Genomic DNA, 21,824 nt, shown 5'->3' with positions numbered 1-21,824 from the left:
AGACTTGTATTACCAGGTCTAAAGACACAGCCTACAAACTGATTGAAATTGTTTCTTGGGGTATTTTGAAACAATGAAAGAAAGAAACATGATGAATGCCACATTTTCTTTATGAGACAATGGTGCTGACTGTTGAGCTGGAAGATTCAAAAGACTTTTTTTGGTGCTGAAAAATGAAACCTTTAAGATTCAGCCAGCGTCAGCAGGATTATTCCTCAGATAGCGATGCAGTGGGGTGGAAGCACGCTGCCTCCACGCTTGTGGTCTGGAGTAATAAATGTTTTTATGATTTTGTGGACTGCAGTTTCCCGGCAGGCCTGTCCTGTGAGGGAGATTCTAATTACCCCAAGATTTGCTGAGAAATATCTGGCTTTACCAACAGAAAAAAAACCCCACAGAAGACTCTAATCTTCTGAAACAAGAAATAGCTGACAGAGTCACTAAAAACAAAATTGTCAAAGACTCTCTATGGTCTGCATTTTAAAAGACATGTGTCTGTCAGTTCCCTTCAGTGTTTAGGCTCTTCTTTGCTCCAAATAAAAATGTCCAGTCCAGTTCAACAGTGATTTCTAGTGACCCTCTTCTCTTATAGCACTCTGTATTTAAGCAGAAAGGAATTAAGCAATAGTAATGACCACAGAGCCCTTTGTCTCCCAACAGCATTTTAATAAATGAAATAAGGATCCACACACTGTGACCCACACTGCTTCTCAAGAGCAGAGGAGAATCTAATTGACCAGCCTGTATTATTTGCCGTTGTTTTAATAAATCTTAATCAGATCTCTTAGCTGGTCTTCTAATAAGCCACAGCACTGAGATGAGTTGTTTTTTTCCCCAATTTCTTCATGCTCCCCTGAAACAACAGGATTTTCTTATTCCAGAGACACACAGCTTGCTTCACTAATTCTGCCGGAGATTAAGTGTCTAGACTTCAGACCTTTTCTATCCAAGCCACTGGGGTTAACCAGGCCTCCACGTTCACACTCAATCAATATGCCCACATGGACACAAGGACAAGCACTATGTCCTTGTATCTACGATTCCCACAACCAAACTGTAGGACACAAACAAGAGAAACTACTGCCCCGCAAGACAAAAGAGCCTGCTCAGTGGTGCAAAATCACATTATTATAACAGCGAACATTTGAATTGAGACACTAAGAACTGCACATAAAAGCTGAAGAATGTTGTTAATCACATTGGTGTTAAGCCTCATTCAGGTACCTCAACTCAGGCGTTTCTTATTAAAACTCCACATTCTCAAAAGGCAACAGCTATTTTTATGCTGTAATGAACAGTTGCATCACATCTGAAAAGAAAATGTAAAACAGGTGACCACAGGTTTACCAAATGAAGTCTGAAATGCCAGTATAATGAATGAAAAAAAAAAATCACACTGTAGGTGTGATTATACAGTGCTAAGCCACATCAAACTTCTTCTAGAAAGCCAAAAGACTGCAGCAGGCCAAATGATTATATGGAACAGGACGCATTAACTTGTTAGTGAATACCAGGAAGGTGGGAGGGGAAAACTGGCTTCACTGAAACAAGTAATTCAATAATGTGGTTAAAATTCCTGCAATGGATGACGCTGTGGCGCACTGGTTAGCTTTGCTCCCTCGCACCGCTGGGGCCCTGACTTTAATTCCTGACCTGGGGTGCTGTCTGTGTGGAGTTTGTATGTTCTTCATGTATGCATGTGGGTTTCCTGTGGATGCTCCCATTTCCTCCCATAACCTCCAAAAACATACTGGTAGATTAAATGGCTTTTCTGGGGAAATTGGCCCTGATTGCGAGTGTGTATGTTTCTGTGTGCCCACACTGCAATGGACTGTGTACATCCCATCCAGGGTGTACCCCCATCTTGCAGCCGCTGCGTGCCGAGACAGGCTTCAACTCCCTCGTGACCCTGGATTGAATGTAGCGGTTATAAAATGGACGCAAAATTCTTGCTGAGCAATAAGTATAACAGCCCTGGTAAACAGCTGGCTTACAAGACAACAGCTCAGGCCAAAGAAGAGCTGCTCCCAGCTAGCGGACAGGAAGAGGGCACTGATGTATAAGGGCAACAGACAAAGGCAGATACGAGCAGGCTTGCAATCCTCTCGGGTTCGCTCACTTACGATGACTTTTCGGGCCCTGTTACACACACAAGCACGAGAAACTCCTCATAGGATCCCCATTTTTTTGCCCACATGCCCCTGTGGCAACTTTCTCAGCCTACATTTGAGCTGAGGAAGGAGGAAAAAAATCTGCGAAGTCTGTGAAAATGACATTCGGAAACCTCACTTGCAACTGCAGTACACACACACACACACACACACACAATGCTGATAGAAAGAGCTTGTTTCTCCTGACATGACTATTCATCTGAAGAAGGTGTAACCCCCCCCCCCCACCTACCATATAGGGACAGCTAATTTGTCATTTTCACTTGCCTTAAAGAAAGACACTACTTCAAATTCTCCTGGCACAGCAAGCAAACCAGATTTTCATCTCTACCTCCAACCACTGAACATGATATTATTATATGTAAAATAATACAAAAAATAAAAGATTCATCCCACTCTATCATTCCTCCTCACAGAGAGGCCCTGACGGGACGAGACGGCACACCATTTGACGCCCAGTCCTGGGAGGTGTCCTGAGTCGTTAGATGTGAGCAATCTTGGAAAAACAGGAAAATCCAGCCCAGCCAGTGGGACTGCCTCCGCACTGCTATCACAAGGCAACAGGAGACTCGACAGCGAAAAAGCCTGCCATCCAGCCCAACAGCTTCTCTCCGGCTAGCAATCTGTCAAACACCACCACCAGCGACGTCAAAATATTGACAGGGAGACAGGGAAGAAAAATCTCTTCATGCCGACTATCACGTTGGCCAGAGGGGAAAAGTTCTGCAAGAAGAAACTCAACCAGCACTTCTCTCGTCTGGGTAAGAGGCCTGCTTGGAACAAGAATTCTCCTGGCATTTGGCTGATAATCGCAGACTGCACCTTGCTGTGCTCCCAAGATGTGTGTTAAAGATAAAGGTTTGCTCCTGGGATGAAGTAAGCCTTTTTTTCCCCAACATAAGGCTGATCTTTTCACAGAAACTAAACAGGCACTTGCACTTTATCAGATGAAGTTTCAGACTGAATAAACAATCCTTCAAGAACCTTTTTACTTCCATTATGTGAGTCTTATTTAACAGTGCTTTCAGGTTTTTATTTGAAAAGCACTTATGAATAAAATGTATCACTATTTCTATACAAATGATAATTGCTTGCATTGGTATAGCACTTCACAGAACCGAGAGGACCTATATCCTCCACCAGTGAAGTGGAGTCCTACCTGGAAGACGCATGATAGTCGTTCTATCCCAGCAGCCTCAGTACACAGCTGATCAGGTGGAGAGGCAAGAAACTTGCTTCATAAATTGAGTTTTAGGGAGAACAGATTGTACAAGCCCTGACTGGAATGTAATCGAGATCGTGGGTTAACATCCTCAATCTTACAAAGAGTTCTTGGAATCTTTAATGACCACATAATGTCTCATCCAAAGGACACCAGCTCCTGCAGCACAAAGCACAATTAATGGAGTGACAGTTTGTCCAGATGATTGACCGCCTACTAAACCACCAAGAGAGTGAATCTGGATTTCCTTAGAGGTCTCCTATTCCAGTACTCACCAGGCAACTTAAAACTATATACTTACAAAAACACTTCAACAGTGCAATATTACAATGCTGGTCTACTGAAATCAAGCTGGAATAAATTCACATCATCAGCATCATAAATGCAAGTTGAAAGTTTTTTTTTGTGAAATAACCTTGGACAAATTTGACTAATTTAAATTAAAAGACAAGATATTTATATTGAGAGATATCAGTGGTACGGGGTAGCGGGAGAGAAAACTGTTCCTGAGGATGCAGCCCAGTTTGAGTTCATCTTCCAGCTGTGGCTGCCTGTGGCGGTCTGGAGATCAAGGCTGGTCTCCTTCCTCAAAGGCCCGTCCCGTGGCATCTCTGCTGCCTTTAAAACAACTGGGCCAAACTGATGCAAGCCGGTTCACAGAGAAATATCACACAGGTATTTCAGTGGCATTCCTGCATCAATGTGGCTCTATTCTCATTTGTAACTTCTTCTGTATATGTGACAGTTCTGATGGTAGCACTTCTACTTGCTGCGGATAGATCTGTAGTTCACAGGCAACAAACAAGGTGTCATTTGAATGTCTTGTGTGTTTGCCTCACAGACACCCTCCAGCTCCTCATGCTGTATGAAAGCACATCTGAGACAGGCCTGTCTATGGAAATTGTCCTGCAATCAATCAGGCCCCCTGCTAGTAGGAGACCAGATAACAGCAGTTGCCAACAGCTCTGCAAGCTGCGTTAAGATGAAAATCCTGTTGGGAACGAAGAAAATACCCTGTGGTCTGCAGCTCGGAAGCAGAGGATTTGCTAAAAAATTATGTAACCAAGTTCTAATGCAGATATTCTTCAGAAAATTAAATTCTTGATGCGCTGTGTAAAACTACAATACAGGTCAAGGGAAACTGCCTCTGCATCCAGCCTAATACTGTGTGCTCATTAGGTGTTACACCATAAGCAGAGGTACAGTAATCCCTCTAATAACAGGCCATAATCATGAGTGACACTCATGACTACAAAAAGATAACATAAAATACAAAAAAAGTGCAGCATCACAAGAGATTAATCTCTTCTTATTTTCTTTGTTTTAATCTGTTTTTTGTTGGGGTTTTTTATAGAGGGAAAGTATCAGATATTCTTCAGACAAACCCTAAATCAATTTTTCAAGGCAGGATGGAAAGAAAAACAGAGCAGCGGTTTAATTGGCATGATATCTTGTGAAGAAGCATAACAGAAGGCTATGTTCAAAGTCAGCATGACCAAGTGAGATTGCAATCGGAACACTCATTTTCTAAACCTTCTGGAAGACAATGGCTAAATAAAAAGCCCAGCTTGGCTCTCTTTCAAGATTTGTTTTTTACAATGACAAAAAAAAATAAATTCATAACAAAAATCTGCCAGTTAAGCTCCTGTGATGGAAGATAAGATACACCTGCAGCGAGACGTTATTCAGATTTAAGAAACAGTCTTAAAAAATCTTGTCACTGACATATCATATTCTGCAAGAGATTCAATTTAACAATAAACAGATTTTTTTGCTATTAAAAGCACTAATGCCAAATTATTGTTGGCATACTTAATAACTAATAAAGCAGTGGAAAAAGTAGCTATTAGCCCAAAGCAAAAAAAAAAACACATCAGAGATTTTGAAAGTAAGGATACTCAATGCCTGGGAATGACACAAAAGCAATTGTACTACCTTTTCTTGCTGTGTATTTTCTAGATAAATATACTAGACATAAAAAGCCTATAGATCATTAAGACGAAGTATACAGATTTGGGATATAGACCAGATTTTGGAGTCTCGACTGATTACCTAAGCCGATTAGGTGAGAAATGGGATGAGTTCATAAACCTGTTGAATGTTGTTCCCCAGATCTGGGAGACCACCACCCCAAGACTGACACATCAATAAGCTCCATCATTTTTTGCACTGCCAGTTTCACTGCATCAGAACCAGCAAGTCGTGACAACCTGTGATCAGCAGTTCAGCTGTGAAAAGGTGGCTAAACGGTGATCATAGGCAAGACAATCAAACAAGTATCCAAGGCCACTGATGTTCATCAACACAACAGAATGAAAATGGGGCTTACTCACAGCACCTTTTTAGCGAGGAATGAAGGTTTCGTGTCAACCACCTACCTGACCGATGTACATGACCGCACTGTTCTTGTGGAGAATGATACTCAATCATTGTTATGTACAACAGAAAACTGATGAGGTGTGGTGGTCTGGGCCTAGTTGCTCCTCTTGTAGGATAGCGTATAGTGATCGATGGCAGCCTGACTCATGTCCTCATGTAACACACATATGTAGCAGTTATGCTGTGGATGTTCTACTCACAGAACATGCCCACTGAATGTTCTTCAGGTGAGCTGGGATGAATTGTGGCAACAAGAGCTCAGAAACCAGCACCTTAAGTATCTTAACAATGCTTTTCAACCTGTTGTAAAAAACACATCTTGTATTCCTTCCAATGGCAGCCTCACATGGTATCAGCCTACAACTATCACAGTAGACTCCCTGTTGATCAACGCTGTTAATGTTATTGTAAATGTTACATAGTATAAGGAATTACCTTATGTATACACAAAAAATCTGTGAGCCTGCTACAAATACTGCCATTTTCCTAGTCACAACCTTTTGAATTGGTTACAGTTGGAAGCAGGTACAAGTTTCTTTTCATGCTCGAGATTTATATAACTTTTTCATTTGCAGTCTGCTTTTCATCAGTATTGAAGTCATGTCACAAACTATTGACAGATTGTGCTTGTTTTTGCTATTAGACTGCTTCTTCAGAAAACTGCAGACCTTTCTTTCAGAAAATGCCTAGCCTCCTTTCTCCAAGAAACGCCCTTTAATATTGCAGGGGCAGCACAGTGCAAAAGCAATCAGAGACACTTTCAATTCAGCACCTTGGAGAGCAGTGGGGGATTTGCTCATCTGCAGGTGTCCCATGGGGATTCTATCACAGATCTCAAAACAGACATAGACCTGAAGACAGCGGAGTCTATTATCGGTCAGTACACTACCCCCCTCGCCATTCGCACACCCCCAACTGAAGACAACTCCCTCCTGCTATCATACCTCCAAATGGAACAATCACTGGACTAAAGAACTAAAACGTTTAATTCAAAGGGCTGGTTTAAACAAAAACGGATGAGACGTTCTATAATTTACCAAACTATTCTTGACCCTACTCTGCTTTTATCCAGTGCATCAATCACACGCTTTTTAAAACGTGCTGCTCTGACTTCTGTACTAGTGTCACCTTTAAATAACAGAATAACACCTGACACTGTGTACCGAGCCGAAATGCTAATCCTTGCAGGAGCAGACACTTCTTGCACATTCTGCTACATTGCAGCATCTCACTCTGAATCAGACCCAGTAGCACTGTATTGATCTGCCATGGATTTAAGCCATTGGTTAATGCTTACTTAAAAGAACAAGGCTATTTGAATGTCTGCCCATGTTATATATGAGATGTTTAAGCTGTCCAGATCTTCTCTCTTAAGAAATAATTTAAAAAATACTTGCAATGCAGCCAATTCAAGAACAACTTTCAGATGAGAAAAATAATTAACCCTTCAAAGTGGTGGAGTGGTTAGTTTTCAGAACCCCATTAAAGAGTGATACTGGTGCCTGATATTAAGACCAGGATTGTGCATCACTGTGGAGGCCTAAAGAGTGAGTGCTCCAGCACTTTCCTTTCCTCACAACAGCACTCTCAAGGCACCTGCTCAATAGCTGTCACACCATAAACCCATACCTAGACATAGGTGGGTCTTTCAGTTCAACCCTCTGCTCAGAGGCTTCCTTGTTCTTCAATGATGTTCATGGAGAAGTTGACATGTGTTTGGGCTACTAACACAGCTCCATTAAAAAAGGTGTTTAGGGTTTCATATTGCTCCTCAAACTATTTTAATAAATAAGTAAAAATGTGCTGGAACAAATTTCACTCGTTTCTAAAACCCAGTGGTGTGCTTCTCACAATTGCACCTACTCACTGGAGATGTACTGCAACCTGAGTGATCACAGGTATGATTTGACTGGGAAAGCTTTTTGAATAGCGTGTGAAGAACCATACATTTCCTTACGCAAGCACATCATCCACTGATCAGACCTCAGAGTGTCACCCAGCTACAGAGTGAAGAGCAGGAACAGAACTAAGTCTTCAGATGAATAGCAGTCTAAGCCATACCAGGTTCTACACTTAGCAGACTCACACAGAGATGAGCAGAGTGGAAACAGTGTTAGCAATGTGTGTACAAATTTTTTTTTCCTCACCATGCTGTGCAAGACTGTAATTTGTCAAATTTAAAAATGGATCAAAGTGCTCCATACAGTGATCAAATCACTACACATCGGGAATTGCATTTCCAAAACCTGGTGTAATATTCTCTTTGAGAAAGTACATCTCCTTCAGGAGTCTCAGCTCCTGAGCTTCGATGGCATGACTGTTACACATCATGGTATCCCGTAACAGCTGTGCCCGGTGGTAGTGATTCACCCAGGAGCACCCAGAAGGACTGCCGACATGGCCAGCTCAGGGAACAGCTTCTTACCGGCCACAGAAGAAACTGCTGCCTTAAAGTGAACTAACAAATAATTTCTTCCTTACAAATTTCATTGACATATAAGAAAACATCGAATCTGCTGAACTGAATTGATCTAGGTGGGGCTTTCCTAATGTTTCTCCAAAAAGACAACATGAGTTGAAGTGACAGCCCCACTGAATGAGTATCCTTAATACTCACTGCAGAAACACATCAATAAGGTATAAAATGTGGCTGAAACTAGACATTAAAACATGTATCCAGGATCCTTCTGTGGGATAAGATCTTAAGATCTATGAGCTACATACACTTGAACAACCTCCTTTTATATCCTAAACCTTTTGCCTTTTCTTATATTGAAGGTAACCTGCACACCTTACACCATATAGCTTTTATTACCGAATTTGTGAGGGGATTTCGTTACTATTCCTTCAAGAATGACAAGATTACACATCACATATACAGGGCTTTTCATCTTCTCCTCTAGTACAATTACTCTAGTAAAGAGCAGACATTTATAGTGAATGATTTATAAAGCATTTAATTCACCACTTGAGAATGGAAAAACAATTGTGCCATACTATTAGAGCCACAGCTCCTCACACGGAGCCCGAGAGCACGGGCTACCATGATACGTGACCGTGGAAAAACAGCGATTGTAATCTCCGGCTTTGTGGGTTCTTTTTTTTTTTCAGCCAGATCTCAACAGCAGCACCGGCGTTTATGAAGCAAGCTGTCAGTCACAGGAAAAGCTCGGTTTTAATATTCCAAGCACCAGCTGTCTCCACTTCCCCATTCTCGTCCACAAAAACAGAATCGGTGAATGTGAGAGGGTTTGCAACAAGCTGGTTACTGCCGTTTCTCAGGTGTGGCCCCAGCCAGATGACGGACTGCAGCTGACCCAGAGGAAGGGCACAAATCGAGACAACTGGAGAGAGAAAGCTTTCGTTCCACTACAAATGAAATGCATATTTAGCAGTAAGATATGAGACCAGGGGCACAGGAACAGCTGGTATCTCATCTTGCAAAGACAATACAAGAAATAAAGAGCTCCCGATTTTATTTTCCCTGCCGGGCGATTCTTTAATGGATCTTGCACTATACAATTTCAGACTATAAGAAATAATACAAAAAAATTCAATCCATTTTTTTTTATTTCTCATTGCTGGAATTCATATCGTGGCTTTTTTCAGCTCAGTTCCATTTTCAAGCTTTACAGATTACTGTTTACAATTAAGTGTCTTTTGACCCCTGCAACTGCATTTCATTCTGCTGAGCCACCCTGACCTCTGATCTCAACCCAAACTAGCAGAATGCCTCCTTCCTCTATGGTGACCACAGATTCTTCTCAGGTGGCAGATCCTGACATATCCATTAGCAATTCTTCTTATGTCAAAGCTTTACCTACAACACATTTATTCCCTCTCCTTAGGCAATATTTAGCACCCTAGTGCTGTGTGGTTGATTATATCAGAACTAATGAAACAGAAAACAGAAGGTGATGACACGAAAAAGGATCTACCGCAGCTACTGATGCCAACACCGATACGCAAAAGAAAGTTATATGGAAAGCATTATGAGAAAAAGGGGTTTGAGAAATATTTACATATGGCAATAGGCGACTTAAATTCTGCAGAATCCTGCCACACTCAGAGAAGCATACCTGACTTGGAGAAAATATATCTACAACTGCAATACATTGATCGGTCATTACTACTTCCTCAGTAGCCATCAGAAGATAGTCCACAGGTTGTCATGATCTAATCTCCTGTTTTTCTGTCCACACCTCTTAAGAAAGGAGAGTCCTGTCCAAGCACAGAGCTTCTTGTATCATTCAAATTTAACTCGGCATTAGCTTGCAACCAAACCTTCCATTTGCTCTTCATTAACAACACAAATCAGAAACCTGCTGTTGACAGTGACAAAACATCTCACTATCCCATTCACTCCAAGAGGCTGATAAACTTTTTTGGAAGTTAAACTAATTTTTCTTTGACCCCCCCCCCCCCACAGGTACATCAGTATGCTAATAAGGTAAAATAAATACTGTTCTTTAAGCTGCTTAAGGCATTAGTGTCATTTAAAAATTTTAAACATTTTCCTCAATTTTTCACAGACCGCATCAGCTCCATATGTGCATGTTGCTTTTAGCCTTTCATAACAGTGATGAATTAATTTTTATTTGGAGAAAATTAATATTAATGATAAAGAATTAGGGAAGCATGAAGACAACTGAACGTAAATGCGATACAAGAATAACAAAAGCAATGCAGAACAGGCTAGCAGTACTACCCAGAAGCTTGTCCTTGTGCACCTAAAAGGGTCAGATGCAGATGCTTATACAGAATGTTGATATTTATGCCAGTGTTAAGGAAGCGAAACTGGATACTTATACTGTGTTTAAAATCAGAATTCGTATGATTAAAGCATCTCAGATAATTGAAAGCCTAGGCTCGAATTTAATGCTATACCCAGGAGAGAAGCTTAGAGGTCTCCTTCTAGTTGTTTAAATCAGTAGATAGCTGCTCCCAAAGTAAAAGACTTGCTCGGAATCAGATCTTAGTGTACAGAGTATCATATTCCAGATCATAATCATAACACTCCTTGACGATCTCTGATTAGTCCGCCCTTGTGCGCGTAGCAGAAAAACATTTTCATCAGCTCTGAAGGGTGGAGTCAATCTCATCTGGCTTTTCAGTTCTTGAACTGACCATTTTGACACTATAAACACAGCTTGAAGACGGATAGTTCTAATGATAGTCAACAGGCATGAAGAAGTCTCAGATCAACACAGGAATACTACACTGTGACACACAAGATTAAAGATACATTGGCTAATTCCAGTCGAAGGAAAGTAGAGAAGACAACATGCACGGTTTGGTTGGTATGCAGCACTGCACCGTTCCTAAGCCAGCTCGGAGCCCAGCAGCTCCATTACAGCAAGCCTCTCATAAAATACACAAGATGCCAGTGGGTAAAAAAAAAACAACTAATAGAGTACCTTCTTTGTATAAATAAAGCTTTTCTGCTTAATAAAATGCGGTGTGGACTGTGGCTACAGAGCCACTTCTACAGCACTAACAAAGCTGGCCGATCTGTACAAGATTATTTAGTGTGGTTTAGTGTGTAGCTGAAGGCCCAGGCTCTCTGAATGATAATAGACTTAAAGTGCATTCTCTACGTGCAACCATAAATCTCTCTGTTCACTTGTTGACAAGGCAACTGTCTTACTGCAAAAGCAACGAGCTCACATTTCATAAATTTTTAAAACTGGATTGTAAAACCCAGCACGCGTCAGACACAATCATATAAAAAAACAAAGCAACTAAGAGGCTGAGGACTGAGAGGCAGTGCCTTGGGGCTCTCATACATTAATTGACCTATTCCAGCTTGTTGCGGTGTATTTTCAGCATACTAACTAGCCTGTTAAGGCTGCGCCGTAATTCTGGCTTTAAACGGCAGTCTCCCTCGCCCCTGCCAGACTGCAGTACAGTGACCCACTCAGATGCAGCACTGAGAAAACACAGACAGCTCTAATTTCAAACAAGCTGCCCCCTGCGAAGCTGTGAATGAGGTACAGCAAACTGTCTCCCCGGCACTCAGACATGCCAAAGCAAAAAGGTTTCACACTGCAGTACAGATGGACACTACTGATCCTGACAAAATTCTCTCTTTTTCTCGTCAATATCCTGAATGCATCCTGAGCACTGAAAGAAGCTTAGACATTTTAGAAAAGGAATATGGATTTTGGGTATTGATTAAATGTTTTTGACTAATTGATCATTCATGATCGATTGTGACACATTTGAGGACGTTTGGAGCATAATCACCGCCTTAGCAAAAGAGTTTATTGAGCACAGGAGATAAGGTGATTTAACTAGGCGAATATGAAGAAACACAGAAAGGAACTAAGGTGCCCCACTCCTCAGAAGAACAAACACCCTCATGCAATCAGACATCTTTAGCACTTCATAAACATCTCGTGAACCCTGATGGACATCAGAAAAGTGTGGTGTGATCCACTAATTGTTGTGTACCAATCGATGAGGAGGTCCAAGCAGGATGGTCTGTGCAGGAGTGGCTTGTCGTTTAAGAATACTCCAGTTGCTACTCCACTTGCAGTGATTAATGGCAACCTATCTTCGGGTCACTGCATTGATAAAGATCTGGGGCCTCACACCATTTCAGAGGGACACCCCCCTTCTTTGTGCTGCTCTTGTAGCCATCTTGCCAAATAAGAACCTAATTATGCCATGAATTCCCTACTTGCCAGACCGGAGCCTGACTGAACACTGGCAAAAGGATGTGTAGAGACCAGTGAATAGATAAGTGCTTCTCCAGGCTCTACAGGAGGAATGGGACAGAATCAGAATCCCACGGAATTCTGCTTGGTGCGACATCTGCGTTTTTCAGATGTACAGCATGTATAACTTCCAGAGGTGGGCATGCATTCCTCTAGCTGGTGGACGTTAAAGCACACTCAGTGTTGATCAAACCTGTGTAATAGCAAATGTTAATCAGAATTTACACATACTTCACTAAAATCTTAGTATATCTGCTGCATAAAAGAGTTTCTATCAAGAAAATATTTGCATTTTTGTAGTTATAATTTATTCTTGATGTGCAAGAATATAGCGGTAAAAGTAATACACATTGGGACAATATCTAGGTCTCCTTTAAAGCTCTCTTTTGCAGATTGTCAGGAAGATTTTAAAGGAAATAATGAGAATTCACCTCAAAAAACCTTGTTTCAAAGGAATTTTTCACAAATAATTACAGGGTTTGCTTTTGCTGTGGAATTTAACAAAGCTGTACTTTCAGCTCTCCTCTTGATCAACTGCTGTGTAAATGTATTAAAGATGCTAAGCCTCAGAGCTGTGCATGAGATGGCCGACAAGCCCAGATCGCAGATTTATTCTTGGCAGGCTGACTGAGGTCAGAGGTCAGCTCTGGCCATCACATTCTTGACTGGCATGGACATTAGGGCTCATGGCAGCAGCTACCAGTTGTAGAATTTCGAGGTTGAGGTTAACATACTTAGATCAACAAAGTCTGAACAACTGGGAACTCCATCCTGGAACTCGCAGCTCTTTTCAGTAACGTGGTTTTGAAGAGCTTACGTTAATTTTCAAAATCCCGTGACACCACTTCAGAATACGAAGACCCGACTACAGCATCAATTCAAAACAAAAAAACAAACCTCACCTTTCACACAAGCCTCCCTGCCTTCAATCCTATGATGGTATTTATCAACAGACCAGGGCCAGCAACATAACAGCCCTTTGAGTAGTCCATCCCTGTGCCTGCAGCAGAAATGAATATCTGAACAGCTTTGAAGGGAGGGGTCAACCTCACCTGGCTTTCGGCGATTGAACTGACTATTGTGACACTATAAATGTGAGAGTAGAGGACAAGGGAGCTGGAAGAGAGGATTCTTGTGAACCACAGAGGAAGAACGAATCATGATGTCATCAAGTAGGGTTTCCCCATCACAAAGGGGCGCAAGAAAGGACTGTGGGTCCTGTACAGGGACTGAAGTCGAATCTGTCCATTTGCACTCCTGCGGACTGGACTAGTGCAGTTTCAGAGCCAGGACAGGTTTTAAAAACATGCAATGGGCAACCGCAAGTGGTCACAACAGGGAGGCATAGAGGGACTTTGCTGGACGAATCCAGCCTTAATGACCACTTGCCACATGGATCCATTGATAATCATTTTAAGACCTTTTAATAGTAAACATTTTATGTTAGAGTGGTACCCTTTGTAATAATTGTACACATTGTTGCCATAAACTTTATTTTCATTAAAAAAATAAACGTGCCACATTCACAGTCCAGCTGTCTCCACTGCTGATCAGAAGATCTTCACATTAAACCTCTTAAAAGCACTGACTCATTGACTTCCACATTAACAACTGGGTTTGAAAAATGTAATCACAGGTGCAATTAAATACTAGCACAGGCAAGATTCATTGTGCTGCTAAAATTACATTAGTTAAAGAGGACAGATGTTCCTCCATGACCAAGAGCCACTCAGTCAATGAGAACATATTCTATGGACTTTTGGCACCAGTGTAGATAGCATTTTAATGACAATACAATGTTGTCAATGAGAGACAACAACTGAAAAATACTTTCAGCCTCAAAATGAGTGTTAGTGAGATTACATTTTTCCCCTACAATCTAAAGCCAGCAACTCGCTGGCACTTTAGATGGGGAACTTCTTCATTTTTTGCTTAATATTATTGCTTAATATTAAAGCACCATGCACTCGCTCCATTAAACAAAAATGAAGTACAATCACTTCTACACTGTTTGACTTGGGTACGAAGAGGTGTCTTTCAGAGCTCAGAAGAGCCGTGTACGTTCCCCCAACTGCTGTCTTCTCTTACTCCCATTTTCTGATCCTAAAAGAGATAAACATACCTGGATAGACCAGAACTTTCTCTCAAACAATTTTAACTGTGTACCTCATTCGCCACACCTACCCTTTACAAAACTGAGCAGACATCTAGGTAACATTACAACCCTAGCAAAAGAAACTCTGGAATTTTCCAGCCTTTTTGCACCACCTATGAACATGTAATAGAGCAGCATGTTATCTGGCGTCTCAAGGCTTCAGACCTGGAACGAGATGATACTGATCTCAAATCGTCTGGCCAAACCTCTAGCCAGTAAAGTGTACAGGCAACAGGGACCTGCTGTCCTACAAGAACAACCATGGAAGCACTGTGAAAGCTCCTGAAAGCAGTACCTTCTGTTCCTACAGCTAGAGGCCTCCCCTGCTTTACCTTTTTCAGTCAGACAGAACGACAGATGTCAGCAGACTGCTACAGCATATTGTGAATTTTTCCACCCAGCACAGTCATTACCTATGGCCTAGGTACCACACTGTTTTACACTGTAGGGGGTTCCAGTCAAAAATAAGGAATCTCTCCAGTGGCCTCCCATGTACAATGATATCAAAAATATGTTCCACATGCGTAGTAATTCGCTTCCTTTCTCAGCACTTGGATGCGCTGCTCTCCTTGGCCAAACAATCTTGCAGGAGCAAAATGCAAGAACAACAATCCTGGTGAAACAGGATTTGCACTCCCCCAAGGACATCCTTTCACCTGTGGGCTACTGAGAGCGAGGTGTGACTCTGACCAAACAATACCCTACCGGGTCCTCAACAGGTCCACCGTCTCTACACGGCCTTCATCTGGACTGGTGTCGCCACTGCAGGGTCCATAAAAGGAGTAACATTGCGAAACGTGGATGTTTGTCAGGGGGCTTTCCTTTGTATGATGGAGTACTGTTGAAATATTCATCACACATATGTGTTTCTCTGCCGCGTGCAGCAACACCTAGGTTTCAGCTATAGAAGCTCCCACTACAGAGGGAACCCATCTGCCTGGAAGTCTGTTCCTGAGCACACAGCCCTTCCCCCACAGGCGCGGCTGCTGGGGCAATACGGAGAATTGTCACCCAGCAAAAACCCAACTCCAGATGTAAATCAGCACTATGTTCTCACACCGACATCTGAATTTCATATTGATGAGCATTTTTTTTCCCCCCCAAGACTGTATCCACCTATCCAACTTCTTACCACTTCTTCCAATTCCAGGTTGAGAGGGAGCCGGTGTCTATCCCAGCAAGCCAAAGGTGTAAGGCGAGATTACCCCAGACATCGCAAGGCAGATACACAGACAAACACAGACGTGTACACACTCACATCAAGGGTCAGTTTTGCCAGGATAAACCTACCAGTATGTTTTTGGACTGTTGGAGGAAACTGGAATACCTGGAGGACACCTGCATGAACATGAACATACAGACTCCACACAGATAGTGCCTGAGGTCCGGATTTGAAACCAAGGCCCCAGCGCTGCAATGCTAACCAATGCTAAGAGGTGTTAGTGGGGCCAGCAGGGGGAACTCACCCTGCGGTCCATGTGGGTCCTAATGCCCCAGTATAGTGACAGGGACATTATACTGTAAACAGGCGCCATCCTTCAGATGAGAAGTAAAACAGAGGTCCTGACTCTCTGTGGTCATTAAAAATCCCAGGCGCTTCTCGAAAAGAGTAGGGGTGTAACCCCAGCGTCCTGGCCAAATTTCCCATTGGTCCTTACCAATCATAGCCTCCTAATAATCCCCATCTATGAATTGGCTTCATTACTCTGCTCTCCTCCCCACTAATAGCTGATGTGTGGTGAGCGTTCTGGCGCACTATGGCTGCCGTCGCATCATCCAGGTGGATGCTACACATTGGTAGTGGTGGAGGGGAGTCCCCATTACCTGTAAAGCACTTTGAGTGGAGTGTCCAAAAAAGCACTATATAAGTGTAAGCAATTATTATTATCATCATCATCATCATCATCATCCAATGCACCACAGTGCTACCCTCCAAGGCTGCAGCACACCACAGGTGTATTTTGTTTCCTGTCATCGATCGATAAGGGCATATGAACATGATATAAATGACTGAAAAAGGAAATCCTCTTCTAAAGCTGCCATTGAAATTCTCCACCTCGCTTCTCTGACAGAGAGGACTGTGAGGGGCTCAGGGGTGTGTGTCTCTAACAGCGACACATGACAATGACATAGACCACCTGAAGAAATTCCTAAGCAACACAAAAAATTTCAACAAAGGAACTCCACCAGTTGCAATCTCTGCACAAAGTGTGTCAGGTTTAAACTGTCTGTCAAAAAACACTTTTCAATTCTTTGGATCCAAGGCATGCTTCAGTCAGTAGGTGTGTTAACGTACAGTGTTACACTACAGTGCCCTTCTGCGGTGTAATGCAGTGCTCTACAGCTCCCTAAACTCTGCTAATAACAACCCAAGATTCATTAAAACCAAAAACTACAATGTTCTGCACTCTTGGACAGACACACAGCAAATCCTGTCCAGCCCTACACATTTTCAAGCACGCTCTCCAAATCGACATGGGATTAATAAAGTCATACAAATGGCAAACTTGGGGCTGATTTATTAATCTCATTTAGGCGTGCTGAGGTTTCTGTGAACAGCAATGCGCATTAATCAAACCTGAGTCAGTGGTAAACCTCAAAGCTCACAAACATTAAAAATGGAGATAAATGAAGCCAAGAGCATATTCATAGATCCTGGCTTCATTAAAATGATCACCTTCCAAAATAGAATTCTCCCACAGAAAGTCCATGCCTATGCAAAAACCACATGACTACCTACAGCAGACCAAAAGATAAGCAGTCAGTGCAGGTGTTTGTGTTTGCTCCTTTTTATTGGTGTTTTATCTCAATTCTATTGTCACTAGATTTAGCCACAGGCATCTATAGTGCTAAAGAGCTGCAGCTTCCTATTTTATCATCCGGCCTCTGATCCTAACTATTTCACTGAACTTTAGGACAAGAAGTCCTTTAAAAACAGATCTTTATTTACCACTTAACCTAATTATAAAGTACCTGTAAAACCTGCAGGACTGGATCTGTCCATGTGTGCTACTCCCATTCATAAGACAAGGTTATGAATTTTCATATGCAACCTAAGTAGAGGGGACTCACCTTATTCTCCTTCAATGACAAGCCAACACAGTCAGTCAGTCAGCAGGAGAATGTGAATAAGTGTCTCGCTGGCTCCACAAACAACTTTAAAAAGACCACAATGCTTAGGGCTGCTTGCCCAACTACCTCTCATGTCATAAAATCACAAGAACACCATTAACTTCATCCACAGCCCCATTTTTAAAAGCTGGGCAGAATAGAAACTTCCAGAGCTGGTATATCAGAGTCCAGAACTGCCAGCCAAGGAAGGCTCTGGTAGGAGCTTAATTAGCAACACCTGATCTTCGTTTAGCTCATCCCTGCAGGCTAGGGTCTCAGGTGTGACCGATGGAGCTCACAATAATGCCTGACATTCCATTTATTTTATTTAAATGTGAGCCATTAAGCCTTGGGAATTGGCCTGCAGTCCCAAGGTTCTGAAGTGATCTTAGCTAAGATCCTCCCACACATTTCTCTTGTAAATAGTGTCCAATTCTTAATAAAGTGGCTGTCAGTGCCACAACTCAGAACGAAGAGAGATGCGGGTCTGCAGTTGAGATACAGGATATAGCATCCATATACAAGCATTTTTCCTTCTTTAAAATGTATCCCACTATAAAATACTCAACACGAATTACATTTAGCACTGAACTGAAAGTATATTTAAAACGAGTTACGTGCCACAAATCTAAAAGGTATCATCAGTAAGCGGGGTAAATACTAAAATATATACCAGCATGCAGTTGTCGAATGTATCATTTTGCGCGAGTACTAGTTTTTAATAATACTGTACGTGAGGAGGTTTTAAGAGAGAGCTAGGGCTTTTCAATAACCGCACGAAGACGCAGTGCGAGTCTGAGAGGTGTTCACAATATGAACTTAAATCCTGTCCTGAATCTCAGCCCAATTAAACAGGACTGCGCCCAGCGCAGGCTGGCTTTGAGACACCGGAGAAGAACGGCCACTGACCCCTAACTTGGCTGTAGCAAAGTCCGTATTATTACATTTTCCACTCTGTTGCATAGCCCTTCGGTCAACAGGCCCTCATGGCAACAACTCGGTACAGGGTCAACTTGAGGCAGAAAAGGCAAAACACTCAGAGCGAGTTCCATGCAATATCTTAACCACAGAGCATGAAATTAGCACAAGTTTCCAAATGCAGACTATAATTATTACAACTAGACCGTGTTGTTAGTTTCAAAAATCAAAATAAAAAATAATAATAAGCATTACCATAAAGGAAATAAAACTGGGTTATGATAGGGAAACGATTAATCACTCGCACTGACAAAAGGAAAAATATATTTGATTTATTGAAGAAGCGTAAAACAATGCGCACAGTTCACTGATAAAAACTCACCTGGCTTGACGGTCTTCAGACGAATCGGCTCCCGAAAGTGGCGGATAACTGCAAGCGTGTCCCTGTTCGTGAGTCCGCTCACCGGGGTTCCGTTCACCTCCAGCAGCACGTCCCCGGGGCTCGGCAGCTTCCCGGCGTGACAGACAACCGCCTCCAGCTTCACCTGGCCCAGGTGGGGGAACTCGCCGAGCTCCGCTCCCCCCAGGACCTCCACCACCGAGCTGAACTCACCGGTGCTGCCCCAGGACACCGCGCACTCCTGAACTTTGCTGGACCAGTGTTTCTTCTTCCTCAATGTTTTGGACATGTTGTTTTACTCCCCGTTAAAAGCTTTCAAGAAGCAAAGTTGCGTTTTGTTTGTTTACTTGATCTCCTAGTTTCCTACGACACGCTTAAACAAAAGATTAGAATTGCATTATGTTGATTGCGAAACGAAGTAAGCCTCCTGTTGTCTCTTAATTCCATTCCTCCAATAGTGAAGATTTTAAAATTTATTTTATTTATATAATCATCTGTGCGCCGACCGTCACTCACTGTAAATAAAATGCTATCCTTCAAGCTTGTGGCTCGCTGAAGCAGCACGTAAATAATCCAGCCTTCCCATTTAAAATTTCAAATTGCAATGAAACAAATTAAAATAATATTATGCTGCCAGAAGATCATTATTTTCAATCAGTCGTGCATGTCCGATCCTGTCTATATTGATCTCCAGCGATGTTTCTTACGGCGTTGTGTATATATTCTTAGACATAAAAAAACAATGAATAAATGCAAATAGCTGATTTCTGTACTCCAGTGAGCAAATGTCCTATCCAAAGAAAGAATTAACAATCGATCGGCTCAGTTTCTTGTCGCTGTTTACAAGGTTGTCACTGGCCTCAACCTGATCAAACGATCTGATTAATGCATCGGACTGCTGTCACTACGCCAAGTCCACGCAATTTCTTTAACAGTTTCGCCGGAATTCCAAAAGCACCTGCAAACTACATCAGCTGGAGGTGTAGCAGGGGCATAGGAAGAAAACACTTCCAACTTCAAACTGAGCTTCGCGTTATTATTGCCCCGCGCCTACAACAAACCTTCCGTCACTCGCGTCCAACGCACCTGTTCGTTTTTAACTTGGCAGCAGCCGCATTCCTGTGAAATGGGCACGGCCGGCGCAGGCAGTGCTGTTGTGTGTAATACTCGGAATGCCCGTGTGTGTGTTTTTTTCCGGAGGATTGTTCTCAATCTGTCCCACAATCCTGCCGAGCTCTTTCCACCGTGGCGACCGCACCGCCGCGCATCTGCCTCTTCCAGCAAGCGGCTCCGGGTTCGCTAGCTCAGTCACAGCGCCGGCAACCTCCCTCCCACGAGCCCGGAGTGGGAAATGATTCCAGAACTTTTTTAGTCATTTTCACCTTGTTAGTAGTGCTGGGGGGGGGGGGCAAGGCGCGGTTGACTGCTGTTGTCTCGAACCAATCGGGGAGAAGGATGGGGAGTAAAAACACTGGGGGCCAGCCAATGCTAAAAACAGCTGGGCGGGTCTTCCGAGTTGTTACCCTGTAACACAGAGAGATAGCACGGCTAACCCTTTGAGTGCCGACCGTACACTTCGATTCTCATGCTATTATTATCATGCTCATCACAGGCGAACACAGCGCTGCTCACCGAGTACGAGGACTGTATCGTGTTCCCTCTATCACCCTGCACGCATTTCTATCCAGACTCTTTTTAAGAGGAGATCAGTCTGGTACAACGTCAAAATGAGAGTCACCGGCAAGGGGAATTTGAGCAAATATTTGGTCACTGGTCACTGCGATAATTTGCTAATGTTCCAGAAATTGCCTCACTTGTTTATACTATTCCGGTACTCATATTTGTAAAATCCGCGTTACCTGTCAGTCCTTACCTTTCCCCTAAAATAAAAAGGACACTTCGCAGTGACTAGGTTACTGTGTTCTCTCTCACCCCACGCAACACTTTTCAAAAATCCTACTCGACTGCACAGTATAGGTTTAAGCAAAACGTGAAAAGATCGCACCTTGAGAAGACAGGACAGCAGAAGAAATACGATGTTCTGCACCACAGGTGAATGGCGAGCCAAGAACCGGAGGCTTTTCAGTGCTTTTTTGTATTAAACCGCAGGAGGAAGATCGTCTTCCAGACACCTACCACGTTTAATAAATGCGCTGTTGTCCGCAATTCCACCGTCTCTCAGCGGAGTCCTTGTTATTCAGTTACAACACACTGTTAGACAGCAATACTAACACTGTTGCCTTAGTCCCGCATCAGGATACCTAAGGAAGTCCTGTACTTTGTGCCCCGAAGCGTCCCATTATTTCAACAAGAGAATTTGCGTTGACCTCATCAGTACAGACCTAACTGGACGCTTACGCTATTGCTAGCACTGCGTATTTCAAAAGCACGTATAACCCCAGTTTTTGACAAAGAAAACTCAATATAATTCATAACAGCAATGCAAAAGCCTCAAATCCCTGTTTTCGAAATATATTTTTTATAATCAGTACAGCTCACAGGCGGGGAAATGGAAATAATGAAAATGTGTTATCTGCTAATGCGAAGGTCTCGTAGTGTCTCGAGCCTGCGATCTTGTGGTGAGGAACAGCAATGGCAGCCTGATGTTCATAACCTCTAACACTTCGCGAAGTACGAAGGACATTTGTTATTATATTACTCAAGGTCGACATCATCATAATATCCATCTTTCAAACAATGCATAGCATTACTGCAAAAATTAAAATATACAAATACTTAACGATTACGA

At 42.6% G+C, this 21,824-nt stretch overlaps 1 protein-coding gene across 2 annotated transcripts in view; it reads right to left on the bottom strand.

The window, feature by feature from the left end:
* magi3a (membrane associated guanylate kinase, WW and PDZ domain containing 3a) overlaps positions 1-20,438 on the bottom strand; it is a 155,985-nt gene extending 135,547 nt beyond the window's left edge. For both annotated transcript variants that reach the window (XM_088921281.1, XM_088921282.1), the window contains exon 1: positions 19,058-20,438. In XM_088921281.1, the coding sequence (XP_088777407.1) occupies positions 19,058-19,364 (307 nt within the window). In that variant the 5' untranslated portion in view covers positions 19,365-20,438. The remainder of the gene's footprint in view (positions 1-19,057) is intronic.
* Between the last annotated feature and the right edge of the window lie 1,386 nt (positions 20,439-21,824).

The sequence above is a fragment of the Atractosteus spatula genome, chromosome 7 (genome assembly GCF_055471065.1).
Source record: "Atractosteus spatula isolate fAtrSpa1 chromosome 7, fAtrSpa1.hap1, whole genome shotgun sequence".
NCBI lineage: Eukaryota > Metazoa > Chordata > Actinopteri > Semionotiformes > Lepisosteidae > Atractosteus > Atractosteus spatula.
The sequence above is the reverse complement of the archived record's forward strand: the minus strand, read 5'-3'. Positions and strand labels throughout refer to the sequence as shown.